The 13211-nt window shown below is 41.3% G+C and overlaps 1 protein-coding gene across 1 annotated transcript; it reads right to left on the reverse strand.

Annotated features, from left to right (window-relative positions):
* Window positions 1-2758: 2758 nt before the first annotated feature.
* LOC144647726 (uncharacterized) lies at window positions 2759-12391 on the reverse strand. Its single transcript, XM_078507403.1, has 2 exons — window positions 11623-12391; window positions 2759-3829 (listed from the first exon to the last, which is right to left on the reverse strand). The coding sequence occupies exons 1-2, from the start codon at window positions 12268-12270 to the stop codon at window positions 2999-3001; spliced, it is 1479 nt and encodes a 492-aa protein (XP_078363529.1). The 5' UTR covers window positions 12271-12391; the 3' UTR covers window positions 2759-2998.
* Window positions 12392-13211: the final 820 nt, after the last annotated feature.

Genomic DNA, 13211 nt, shown 5'->3' on the forward strand with positions numbered 1-13211 from the left:
TTGAACACAAAATGCCAACATCCAGGTAATAGCAATAGTAATAGAATGGGAATCGAAGGCAAGGTCCTGAGTAACTTGTGTGTCGAGGTAAGAAAAAGCATGGAAATGATTACCAGACAGAATCCCTTGAAAATACGCAGAGGAAAGAAGAAAAAGCTGTCCACTGACCATCGTATGATCGTCGGATCGCTGGAGTTTCAAACTCTCGTCGCCGGCTCGTTTAATTTGAAATCACTCACATGATTTCAGACCAAATTGCACGACACGAAGTTCAATTACCATTAAGTATATATGCTATTATGATATTTTCATAAAGTAATCCGCAATCCTGCACATTATTGGCAATCTACTGTATAAGCTTGACTGGACTCTAATTTTAACCCTTTAGGTACAGTTATTCTCACCTGCGGCTTCTCTTTTCTTTCGTTTGCCCTGCTCTGTTTCTCCGCTACTACCTTTCCAGGCTGCTTCTGATAAAATATTCAAATCGCCTCCATATGACTCCGCCCTACAGTTTTCTGCCTTGTGCTGTATTTCAAGGTCATCAGTTGAAACTCATGCCGGCTTCCACTCAGTGCCCGCACATTCGTCGTCGTCGATTTCAGTGCCATCCGACTCGTCAAAGACTTTGTAAGTTTCTTCCAGAATGCATAGTCTTTCTCTATCTGAGTCCAAGAAAATAAAATTTAAAATAAAGTAATTACTGAGATTTTGTTAAGTATTCCAAGAAAATTACTCAAAGTTCTCCTTTCTTTGAATCTTTCTTTTCAAAATTGTCTCAAAAAAGGCGACGAGTTTATCACATAACTGCCTTATTCTACTTTATTTTTGCCATTTTAATAGAGATAGATAAAAACACTAAGGCTGAAGAGATCGCGAAAATAAAAATCCCCCTGAGGATTATGAAGCGATCTAAGGTCCTATCGAGATCCCCTGGAGTAGGCATATAACGATACTATGGATAGTTGATAGTGACATTTGTTTATTAGACTAACGTAATAAATATGTATAATAATAATAGTAATAATAGATTCCCCCCGGATGATCGGACCACGTGGCACCCCTTCTAAATTTGTTTCTTACACCAAGAAGAACCTTTGTGCCAATTTTGGTGCCTTCTTCCACTCTGTAAACATTTCGCCTAAAAATTACCTTAAGCCACCTGACTAAAAAGGAAAGTGGTAGGTTGGTAAGTCGCAAGTTGTAAATCAGTAAGTCGTAAGTGGTAAGTCGTAAAGTAATACATTGTAAGTGGTAAATTGCAAGTGGTATCGAGCAAGTCGATAGTGGTATAACCACTTATGACTTTTCAGTTGCGACTTACCGTGGCCACCCTTGGCCGTGGTAGTCAGGACCAAGACATGCGAACTAGTCAATGCCTTTGTCAAGCTATTCACTGTGCCCTTAGCAACCATTCAATAGCTACTGCGCACATTCAGTTGCCTGGCACCGCTATGTCTCCTTTTTCAGTCGTGTAGCAAAGGGAGTTTCTACCCCCCCCCCCCCCTGAACAGGGGGCTAAATGTTGCTTTTTTATGCCGTTTTTTACTTAAAAACTTATTTCGATCAACACTCCCTTGGCTCGTTTCGGAACGTTTTTTTTTTATTCTACTTATAAGCCCTCCCGGATATAAGCACCTCTACTTATAAGCCCACCCAAAAACCCTTATGAAGTTGTATAAACCCAGCGCTTATAACCGGAATTTTATGGTATGTTTCATCCTTGTCATTTCCTTGTTAGGCACACATGCAGCAAGATGAGTGATAACTTAGAGGAAAGGCAAGAAGATGAAGAGAGCAGTAAACTCCAAGCATTGAAAAGTTCAGTTTACAGATACATTTAAGCTAAAATTTCACAATTTTCAAATTTGTTTTAAAAATCCATTTACATACAATTTCTTTACTGTTTTCAAGTGTTTGCAATTGACAACTGTCAATTCTTCCTTACGGATGAATGAACTGAAAACGGCGCCCTTTTTAAATGCGCTCAAGAATCCGCTCGAGGCCATTTTTAAATTGATATTTTGTCATCTGAAGTCGTTTAAACGTTCTGAACTATAAATTGTTGCTTAAAGTTTATCACACGGCCAAAGCAAACTGGCGTTGATGAGATAAAAGCGAAAATGTACAAAATGAAGGCTTTTAAGAGCTGACGGCTCGTTGTACATAGATGACAGTGAAGAAGAAGCGCTAGCCTGTCCTTGGTTAATCACCACGTTACAGCTGTGGAAATGGTAGACGTGGCGCCACTGCTTACTGCTGCATTTGACTGAATAAGGGGCTGAAGGGAAGCTCGACTGGTCGTCTGGTTCAGCTGGATTTCTTTGCCATCAATGATGTTGGATAGCTGCCGCTGTTGGTCTTCGTTTCCGGAGTCGTAGGCTTCAACGCTTTGTTCTTGTCGATGACCAGTTATTGTTATCATGGATAGTAAACACAGGAAAATATTAAGAGATTCCAAGTTGGATTATTATTGGAAAACCTTGAAAATAGACTATCCAATATTGGAATAATATTGGAATCTTTTATAATTTCTCTAGGAGAAAAAAGTTCTTTGGAAGGTCATTGGTATACTTGTCATTTAACAATCCAAGTTGGTTTTGATGGTAATTTATTGGAATATCACTTCTAGCAGGTGATAAATATCCAGTAAAATCCATGGAAGCAAACTTGGATCGTTTGAGTGATAAACCAGTAATGTTACATTATCATTTAAACCACTGTGAATTGCAGGCAAGTAATTTATTTTCAATTAAAATAAAGAAAATACATTTCTGAACCTACATAATACTGTACATGTACAATGAAGGTTCTTTTACATGTGTAGGGTAAACAAGTATTTATTTTGTTTAACTACATAAACTTTGATAAGGAGAAGACAGTGATTTGCTTGTGCGCTTTGTAAAATTTCAAATCAATTACAAATACAGAGTGTGTCCTTAGTTACATTTCTGGTTGGTATCCATTAACAGCACACCTGTCCTTGAAAGATGGATTACTATTCCTCTTCATCAATCCAACAAGAATATGCCACCTGCCAGTAGCCTTTTGAAATTCCAAGGACACTGTTGAAGTGAATGACCTGCACTGGGCTTCTTTCAGGTACCCACTTACCAGGTTCTGTGCCATCCTCTACAAAAAATCTAGCATTAACAGTCAAACGGGTTAGGTTGAATGACAGTGCACAAGCTTTCCAGACTTGCCCATCATTTCCCTTGATTTCAACCATGTCATGGACTACAGGATAGTAAGGAACAACAACTGTCCCTTCAGTAACAGGAAACACCCGTCGCATGTAGTCAACCAGAATAAAGCACTGACCTTCCCTCAAATCATTCTCCTGCTCATCATTGTCATTCCTTGCAAACAGCATTACCTTTCTGCTGAGAAGTGAAGCTTCAAATATGACTACTTCATCTGTTGGGCAGACTTTCTTAAGGCCAATGTCTGTTGCTCCATCATATTCAAAATGTTTTCCTTTGCAGAAGAGAGCAGACACATTGTCAATTCTGACAGAAAACAAACACTCAAGTACAGCAACAGTGTCTCCCTTGTCTGGATCAGCAAAAATCACATGTTCACCAACTCTGTAGAGCAGGCCCTCAAAAGAGTGTTCTGGTTTCCACAGACTTCTGGAACACCATCCAATACCTGGAACATCATCAGCTGTAACGCCTCTTGCAATGCTGATAGTCTGCCGGTCACTATAAGATAGCTCCATACTTTTAACACCACCGACAAGAATGCCCACTGACAATCGGTCATAATTTACTGTGCCCTTGGAACTCTCAAAAAGGTTCTTGGCAAACTGCAGTGACCGTGCTGACGGCTAAAAAAAAAAGAAAAAGAAAGAAAAGAGTACGTAAAACATGTTGACATCGATATTAAATTTTAAGTTGACGAAATAATATTTACAAGTACATTTCCCAAAAACATTTATGGCAAACCAAGTTTGTACAGTAAAGTAGGTCATGAAGTCACCGACACTATCATCAGAAGTCTGAACTAATAATACTACGCAGAAAAATGTTTGTAAAGCGGTGGGAACATTGTTAGCATAGATAGATAGACAACCTTTATTTAAACACGAGATATAAAAGCTTACAGCTTGTGGGGTCGTGTTAGGTAATTTAAAAATTTAATTAATCTAATTAATTAACTTAAAAATTGTAAATGTAGCATCAAACTCAGTTTATAAGCAGTTCATCGTGACTTCTATTCATACTGTAAATGCTTTTGAAAAAAGGCACATGGGTCATGATATTTACAGTGTGCATGTGGCTGCTTTAAGTGGAGCTACTTGGACAATATAACCCATTCTCTTTGCAGAACAGAAATAAAGAGCCCCAATTTTGTTCTTTGAGCATGCAATCAGTGTTAGTGCAATAGAACAAGTCACTTTAATTCGTAATAATTGGAATTAGCTTTAATTTTTCTATTTTTGGCTTCTCAATTACATGCATTGTGATTGGTTTTCATTGACTACCATAAATCCTCTATTTAGCCCCCCCTCCTCTCAAATAAGCTCACCATCTCTAATAAGCCCCCCTCCCTTTCCCCTCCTCCCTTTTCTTTCTCAAACAATAAACAGCAGACTGTATTGTTAGTCCACACGCCCAACAAGCGACAAACAGGAACATCTAACTTTAATACGCACTCGAAGCGTTTCACGCCATCTTAGATTAACAACCTTCTTCGCCTAGTGCCAGTCCCCTATTGTTCTATATATAACTAGTTCCAGTTCTCTACATTTCTCCCTCTCTGAAAAGAGATGTTGTCCTCAACATGAACGAATAGACAATAGTCTCTTCTTGGTTATCTCATATAACAGTTCTTTGTACACTTGTATCTCATCCTGGGGTTAACAAAAGTACTCTGGTTGATCAGGCCAGCTTATGTTGCACTCAAGATGTCACTGTTCTATCTTTGCAATACTTATGCCTTTTTCTATAACACGACTTGACTTCCTTGTACAAAGAATATTCCGAGATAGAGAAAAATAATTCTCTTAATGAAACGAGTTTGAACCTCTATACACAAGCAAAACGTTGTACGAAATTATACAATACCAAAAGGAAACATTTAACAGTCTTATCTAGGATGAACGTAGCTTCAATGCAAATCAGTTCCGTTCTTCTCAAGTTAATGTCTAAGGGCCTGCTAGTAACACCACATAGGCACAGGATACATCGGCTGTGATGATACTGGAAAAGGTGCAAAATAGCTATAGGGCTGCAGAACAGGTTGTAGCATCCATGATACTGTGACAGGTTGCCACAACTGCTGTGGGTACGATACTGTGACGCCTTGAATTCCTGCTGTAGAACTTGTTTGGAAGGACGGTTGTCCCATTACATCATAGGTCATCCTAAGAGGTGGTCTGCTCATACGATGTGACTGTCTTATAGGTAAGCTATCTGCAGCCTCATCATCTACTGTACCAACTGGTTGCTCCGGGTCTTCTTCTTCTTCTCCCTCTGAGTCTGGGGAATCAACTATACAAGGGTCAATGTCCTCTTCAACTACATATGACTCTTGTCTGGTAGACTCGTAAAGTTGTTGAAGCTTATCAGGTGTGAGGCTTATGTCCTCATCAGTAGTTCCGGTTGTCTCTTCTTGTGAAGCCTGCTGTCTGTTGGACCTCCTAGATACTGTACGGCGACTCTTTGATGACTTAAGTGGGGTCTCAACCGGCAAGTAAGAACACGGTAATAGCATGTTGCGATGGAGAACTTTTGACCTTCCATTTCCACTCTCTGGCTTTACTTCATAAACTGGCATATCCTTCCTCTTCTGAGTTACAACATAGATTTCTTGCTCCCAGTAAGGTCGAAGTTTTCCCGGGCCACCACGCTCACTCATGTTTCGTACAAGAACACGATCTCCTTCACACAGCGCAGTGTGTCTGACTTTCTTGTCATACTGTTGTTTCCCCATGTCTGCACTTTTCTTTGCATGGGCAGAGGCTAAATCGTAAGCTTCCTTCATTGCTCTTCGCCAATTTCTGACATATTCAGGATATGTAGAAAATCCCTCTGGAGGTTTCAAGCCAAACATTAAGTCAATAGGTAGTCTCGGGTTTCTACCAAACAATAGATAGAAAGGTGAAAATCCAGTAGAGTCATGACGCGTACAGTTGTATGCATGAACTACTTTATTGAGATGGTCACGCCAGCGGGATTTCTGTTTCTCCGGTAAGGCTCTCAGCATGGATAAAAGCGTCCGGTTGAACCTTTCGACCTGCCCATTTCCCTGCGGGTGATAGGGTGTTGTCCGTGAATGTTTAATCCCACTCAGTTTCTCAAGGTTGTAGAAGAGCTTGTTTTCGAATTCTCCACCCTGGTCATGATGGATGGTTTCTGGGAATCCAAATCTCATGATGAAGTCATTATACAATTTATCAGCAGCAGTCTTTGCAGACTTGTCACGTGTAGCATACGCTTGAGCAAATCTGGTGTAGTGATCCATGATCACCAATATATACTGGTATCCGCCCGAGCTTGGTTCGAGATGAACAAAGTCCATGGAAACAAGTTGGAAAGGTGTTGTAGAAACAATAGGTTGAAGTGGGGCATTAACGTGAGTCGCAGGTTTTCGTTGCTTAAGGCAATGGCACACTTTCGTGACATAATGGGTAATGTCTGCCCTCATGAACGGCCAATAGAAACGTTCTCTAGCTAGTTCCACTACTCTGTCTGCACCCAGGTGCCCCATGTTTTCGTGTAGTTCTTCATACACCTTTATGTGGTATTTCTTGGGTAAGACCATTCGATCTCTAGATCCACATTTGTGGCAAAGAATTCCATCTTCAGAAATAAACAGTTTGTTCCATTCATGTAAGAGCTGTCGTACACTAGCTGACTCTTTCTGTTTCTCCTGGTAGGTTGGACGGCTTCCGACTTGCATAAAATGTAAGACACGACCAATTGTCGGATCTTCTTGTTGAGCTGCGATAAGTTCACTATGAGGCATAGTTGGAACGTTAACACATTCTTCCTTTAAGATATCAGGCACTGCTGTTAGTGATGACAACCAAGCGGTCTAAACAGTGTTAGTTACATGGATTGAGGAAGTGACAGCATCCAGAACATCTTGACTAGCTACTTCTGAACAACTTTCCATATACTCCTCAAAGCTGATTGGCATTCGGGACAGGGTGTCAGCATCCGCATTGGCTTTTCCTGGTCGATACTTGATTTCAAAGTGGAAATCGGCTAATTCATTAACCCACCGCAAACCTGTGGCATTGAGCTTCGCTGAAGTTAGAATGTATGTCAACGGGTTGTTATCCGTGAAAACAGTAAACTTTGGAGAGTAATAAAGGTAATCACGGAAATGGTCAGTCACTGCCCATTTTAGAGCCAGAAACTCAAGCTTGCCTGCATGAAGGTGGTACTTCTTTTCGGCTGGTGACAGTGCTCGTGAAGCATAAGCAATTACTCTCATGACCCCATCCTGGTTTTGGTACAACACTGCCCCAAGACCATCTTTACTTGCATCAGTGTGTAGAGTGAATGGTTTTGAGAAATCTGGGTAAGCCATAACAGGTGGATGACTGAGGTGTCTCACTAACTCTTGAAGGGCGAGTTGCTGTTCCCTACCCCAACAGATCGGTGTCTTTGAGGGTGGTTGACCATCCTTCCCAGTGCTAGTTAGGAGATCATAAATTGGTTTCACAACTTTGGCAAAGTTCTTAATGTACCTGCGGTAGTAACTTAATATTCCAGCAAGCTGTCTGACTTCACCAACAGTTCTAGGTGACACTTCTTTTAACTTCTCAATAGCCTTAACACACCCTGGGTCCATCCGGTAACCATCACCTGACACAACTCTTCCTAGAAACTGGACCTCACCTTTAAACAAACTACATTTACGCGGCTTCAACTTCACTCCATGTTCACGTAACTTTCTTAACACTGTCCTCAGATGCTCAACATGATCCTCAAAGGTCCTGCTAAATACTATGATGTCATCAAGGTATGGAATAGCCACTTTGTCCCTCAGTTCACCCAAACACCGTTCCATACACCGCTGGAAATTTGCAGGCGCATTCATCAATCCAAATGGGATTCTTATCCACTCATACAGTCCCCATGGTGTAATAAATGCTGTGGCTGCTCTGCTCTCCTTGCTTACAAACCCCTGATGATATGCTTTACCCTGATCGAGAACACTGAACCAACTATTACCACCAAGACTATCCAGGGTTTCTTGGACTCTAGGGATGGGATGTCTGTCAGCAATAGTCCTGCGGTTAAGTTCTCTGTAGTCGATGCATAGTCTCAGAGACCCATCTTTCTTTCGGACACAGACAACTGGAGAGGAATATGGAGACTTAGATTCAGTGATAAAATTCTGGTTCAGAAGGTCTTCGATGTACTGTTTCACCTCTGGGTACAATGGTCGAGGGATCGACGTGTACTTCTTTTGCACTGGCTGGCTATCCTTCAGGTTAATCTCCATTTCCAGATCAGGGATGCAACCAATATCTTCTTCACTAGATGAGAATGACTCATGCTCTTCCCTCAGCATTGTCTCAGCTACAATCCGCTGATCATGGTTTAAGCCACTAAGGTCAACTGCTGGGAGATGGTTTTTGCTTTCTCCATCTTGCTGCCCAGAAGGAGTTGGTCTTGTTGGCCCTTGAGGCTCGTGCTCCCTTTGATGTTGTTGGTCGGTCTGGATACTGCATTCACTCAGCCTCACGTCTGCCGCAGTCACTGATTTCACTGCCTGAAGAACTCCTAATGAGGTGCGGCTCTTTAGTGTGATGTCATGATCTGTCCCATTGTATACAGCAACTTGTACACGGGAAGTTTTTCCTGGTTTGATGTTTAACAAAGTCTCATTAACTTCTAAGCCCTCTGGCAACAACTGTGCTAGTCTGTCTGGCTGGAACAACACTGGTGTTTGCTTGTACACAGGTCCTGTATTTGCACGACAACTGACAGCGACTGTGCTATCCTTAGGTATGACCACATCTTTTCTTCCAGTTCTCACTTTACAAATGGCATCTGAACTTGAACTCTGAATAAAGTGTACCAAGGCATCTAATTTTGTCTTATCTTTTCCAGGGAAACTGTTGTAAATAATTGGCTTTGGATTCTGGTCCTGGCTTACCAGCTCTTCAATGACATTATATCCCAGAATAGGACAGTCTAACTTTTCTGATGTTACAAGGAAAGGCACTAACAGTTCTTCTTGACTACTATCACTGCTGAGAGAGGTTAACTTCACTCTGACTTCCACCCACCCAATGTAAGGTACCTTGGTCCCATTTACTGCTGTTAAATTTAGATTTGTATCCAGGAGCTCTGACAACTGTCTAATAGCTACTTGTCCTAGGTGTTGCTGAAGTAATTCGACTGATATTATGGATACCTGGGCACCAGTGTCCCATAACAAGTCACATTCACAGTCATTGAGCAAGCACTTTACCATACACTTCTTACCAACAAGGCCAATAACTTTAGCATGTTCACTTGGAGTTAAATGGCTAACACAGGCTGGGTCTACAAAATCTTTAGACTTACGTGTACTTGCCTCAGAGAGATGACTTATTGCTTGGCACAACACCTTGTGATCAGACCAGTGTCCTTTCTGACATTCTGTGGAACAATACCATACACTTCGACACTGACTACATCTTTTAAGCTGTCCTTGCTTGACTCCGGTTTTACAGCAGTTGTTACATTGGTGAGACTTTGGTGGATTTACGACTGTTTCCCGTCTCGCGGAAGCAGTCGATTCCTGTTTAACTGCTCCCTGCATCCTCTTGCAAAATGAGAGTGGCTCCCACACTTAAAACAGTGATTGCAATACTCTTTCTTGTTTTCAAGGCAGCTTGAACACAAAGGTGGTCTTCTTCTCTCCGGCCACTTCCCAGGGGGTACACTTTGGTCGGTGCTCTTCTTTCTGACCTCACTTTTCAATGCCTCAACTTCTGACTTGATTGCAGTGATAGCTGATAGAAGATCATTCTGAGGGGTGCTTTTCTTGTTTTCTTCCTTCCCTTTAGATGAGTCATCAGATACTGTAGACACTGATAATGCTGGTGGTTTGGTCTTGCTATTGTTCCTTAGCTTCTTGTCCCTCTCCTTTTCTGCTGAGGTTGCCATACTCATCTGTTGCATTAACACTTCATCTGACACATTGGGGTCCTTTAGGAATGGGCGAATCTTAGCACGAATACTTTCATCCTGTAAACCAGTTTCTACTGTTCGAAGAAACAGACACTGTATGTGCCCAGAATCATACTGTAGGGATGTGTCATCATCTCCTTCACTACATGCAAACAGAATCTGCTGCCTCAGATCTAGGGCATTCATCAAAAACACTTGAGGTGATTCTTTTGAGCTCTGACATAATGATGCTAGTGTTTGATAGACTTCTGATGTGTTTTTCGCACCATAGTGGCTACGAAGAATCTTCTTTAAACGTTCCAATGTTAAGTCTTTGTAAGTTTCCAGATAACTCCTAAGCACCATCCCAGGTGTGATTGAACGAATCACACCATCAACAATTTCATCTTCGGCATAACCCTGGGCCAACCCTGTCTGAATCTGACGTGCAAGTGAAGAGAAGCTAATCTTATCTTTTTGTTCCGGCTCCCCAATTTGACCACTGATCTTAAACTGTCTACGTAAAGCGCTGGTCGCCAACAGTTTTTGAACTGAGTCTTCCTTTGCTACACTGGGAGGTTTGGAAACACTTGAAACAAACTTGCCACTCTTACCTTCGTCCTTGATGCCAGAAGGTTTTTCTGTCAACAACTTTTTCACATCTTCAAGGTATGGCACAACTTCGGCTTCTTTCAACTTGCCAATTCCTTCCTCGAGTTGCTGAACGATAAATTTCGCCACGAATAGTTTGCTCTTCCCTTCAATTTCGACTTTAAAGAACTCCGCAATTCGCTCGAGTGAACTCCAATCCGCGGCATAAATGTTAGACTGTATTTCAAGTTGAAGGTCTTCGGCCATAGTGTGTCCTTCGTTCTTCTCCACACGGGTTGACAAATATGGCGGGCAACTTACAAAGCACGTGGTCGCGAAGAAAAACACAGATAAGCTCAAAAACATACCAAAATCGTTCGCCACAAGTGGTTCCTACAGTCCTTCATTGTCCTTGAGTTTTAGGTCCTGGCAGGGTCGCCAATTTTGTTAGTCCACACGCCCAACAAGCGACAAACAGGAACATCTAACTTTAATACGCACTCGAAGCGTTTCACGCCATCTTAGATTAACAACCTTCTTCGCCTAGTGCCAGTCCCCTATCGTTCTATATATAACTAGTTCCAGTTCTCTACAGTATCACCTGTACAATTTTACTGTACCACGGCAGTACTTGCGAGCTTTGGAGGAAATATTACTGGTACTTGTACTCAAAAAGCATCGTAATTAATCATGAATATAACATGCCATTGATCAAACTATGGTTTTTGGACGTTTATCCATGTACTGGTGTTAAATAAGCTCCCCGTCCTCAAACGTGCTTGAAATAAATACCCCCAGGGGACATAATAGAGGATTTATGGTAAATGGCCACATTGAGTACAAATTGAACTGAGGTGGCATCTATGAGAACAGTCGTTGGCATTTAATTAATAGTAATTATGGTATTTACCTTGGAAATGTCAGCTTGGCGAATGTTTAGACGATTTTCAGCATGTTGTTTTGATTCCCGCAGCTTTAGAAATTCTCGCCTTGCCTCACTCAAAGCAAAAGTAATTTCAATGTTCTTGTGGTTGTTAGAGGCCAGAATGTACCTCCTAACGGCCCTTTCCTCTGTCCAGCATGAGTAGTTATCCATTGAGCTGAAACGGGCAATATCATCCTTAAAATGCAGGAGATTGTGCAAAGTGATTACACAACTGCCAACACCATGGGCCTCTTCTACTAGTACAGCATATCTCACACACATTTCATGAAATGTAGAAGTATCAGCTTGGCTCCAGCCATTTCTAGCATGGTTGCTAAGAAACTCAATAATACGGGCAAGGCAACAGAGAATTTCTCGAGTTTCAGGATTGTTTTGTAGCATGTCACCTAAGCAGGCTTCCATGGCAGGAAATGCAAAATGATTAAAATCTTCTGCTTTCCAATAACCAAATCGCTTTGTGATACCAGAGGGCAATCGTCCTGTCCTATGTTCATGAGTCCATGGAAAACTTTTAAGTCGCTCATCAACTACCTGCCAGTTAAGATCTTCATCATCACTTTCTAGTAGGTACTGAATTTGGCGTTTCACGACATTGAGAGGAAGACCATGCATTTCATCGTAGACAAAATCTTTGTCATAGAGAAAGTGGTAAAGGGGATACAGTCTATGAAATATTGATAATCCTGTGTATCTAGTGTTCTTGGATTTTTCCTGCTTAACAGTTATGCGTTCTTCTTCCTCTATATCCTTCAAGACTTCCAAACTGTCAAGTATAGACTTCTCTTCAGTAGGAAATCTGCCTTCCAATCTGAAACTAGGGTAATAGTAGTGATTGGAAGTAGGTACAAACACCCCTGTAGCTTGCACCGTCGGCATCCCTTTTTACCACACTTAATAAATTTTCCAGCTTCACGTTGGCCATTGTGATCTCCTTTCCAACAAAGCAGAAGATGACGTATGAGTGTTGGGCCTGAAGGAATACCAGCAATGGTAGCTACATAGTTTACAGGAATTCCATTGATGAAGCCTTCCTCTAAATCCTTGATGAGTGGTTCAAGGAATGGATCTAAAGCCTGGCTCCTCTTCTTTGGAATGAGGTAACTTGGGACGAAACCAACAACATATAACTCATCAGTGTGACAGCGATCTACTTTCGCATAGTGGCTATTGACACCTCTATGGCTCCACATCCACGAATAGTACTGGAAAATGGCTGCCAACCATCCCAGTGACCTAAAACAACATTTTGGAATAATTTTTTATTACCTTTGTTGAGACAGATTATTTATTGTATACTCAAAGAATATTATTACAATTCCCACACATTAACAGAAACAGTCAGTCAAAGTCCATTTTCAACAAAATACAGTTGAATCTCTCTGGGCAACCATTCCTGTAACTGGACATCTCTTTTGAGCTACCACCATTATGAAATCCTATTAATTCAGTTCTTATAAAAATAATATTGAGTTATTTCATGTATGGCATGCAAAATTTTGCACTGATTCTGATTTGCTTGCAACTACTGAAAATTCAGCTCAATGAATTATCTT

The sequence above is a fragment of the Oculina patagonica genome, chromosome 4 (assembly GCF_052425735.1).
Source record: "Oculina patagonica isolate OP01 chromosome 4, crgOcupat, whole genome shotgun sequence".
Classification (NCBI taxonomy): domain Eukaryota; kingdom Metazoa; phylum Cnidaria; class Anthozoa; order Scleractinia; family Oculinidae; genus Oculina; species Oculina patagonica.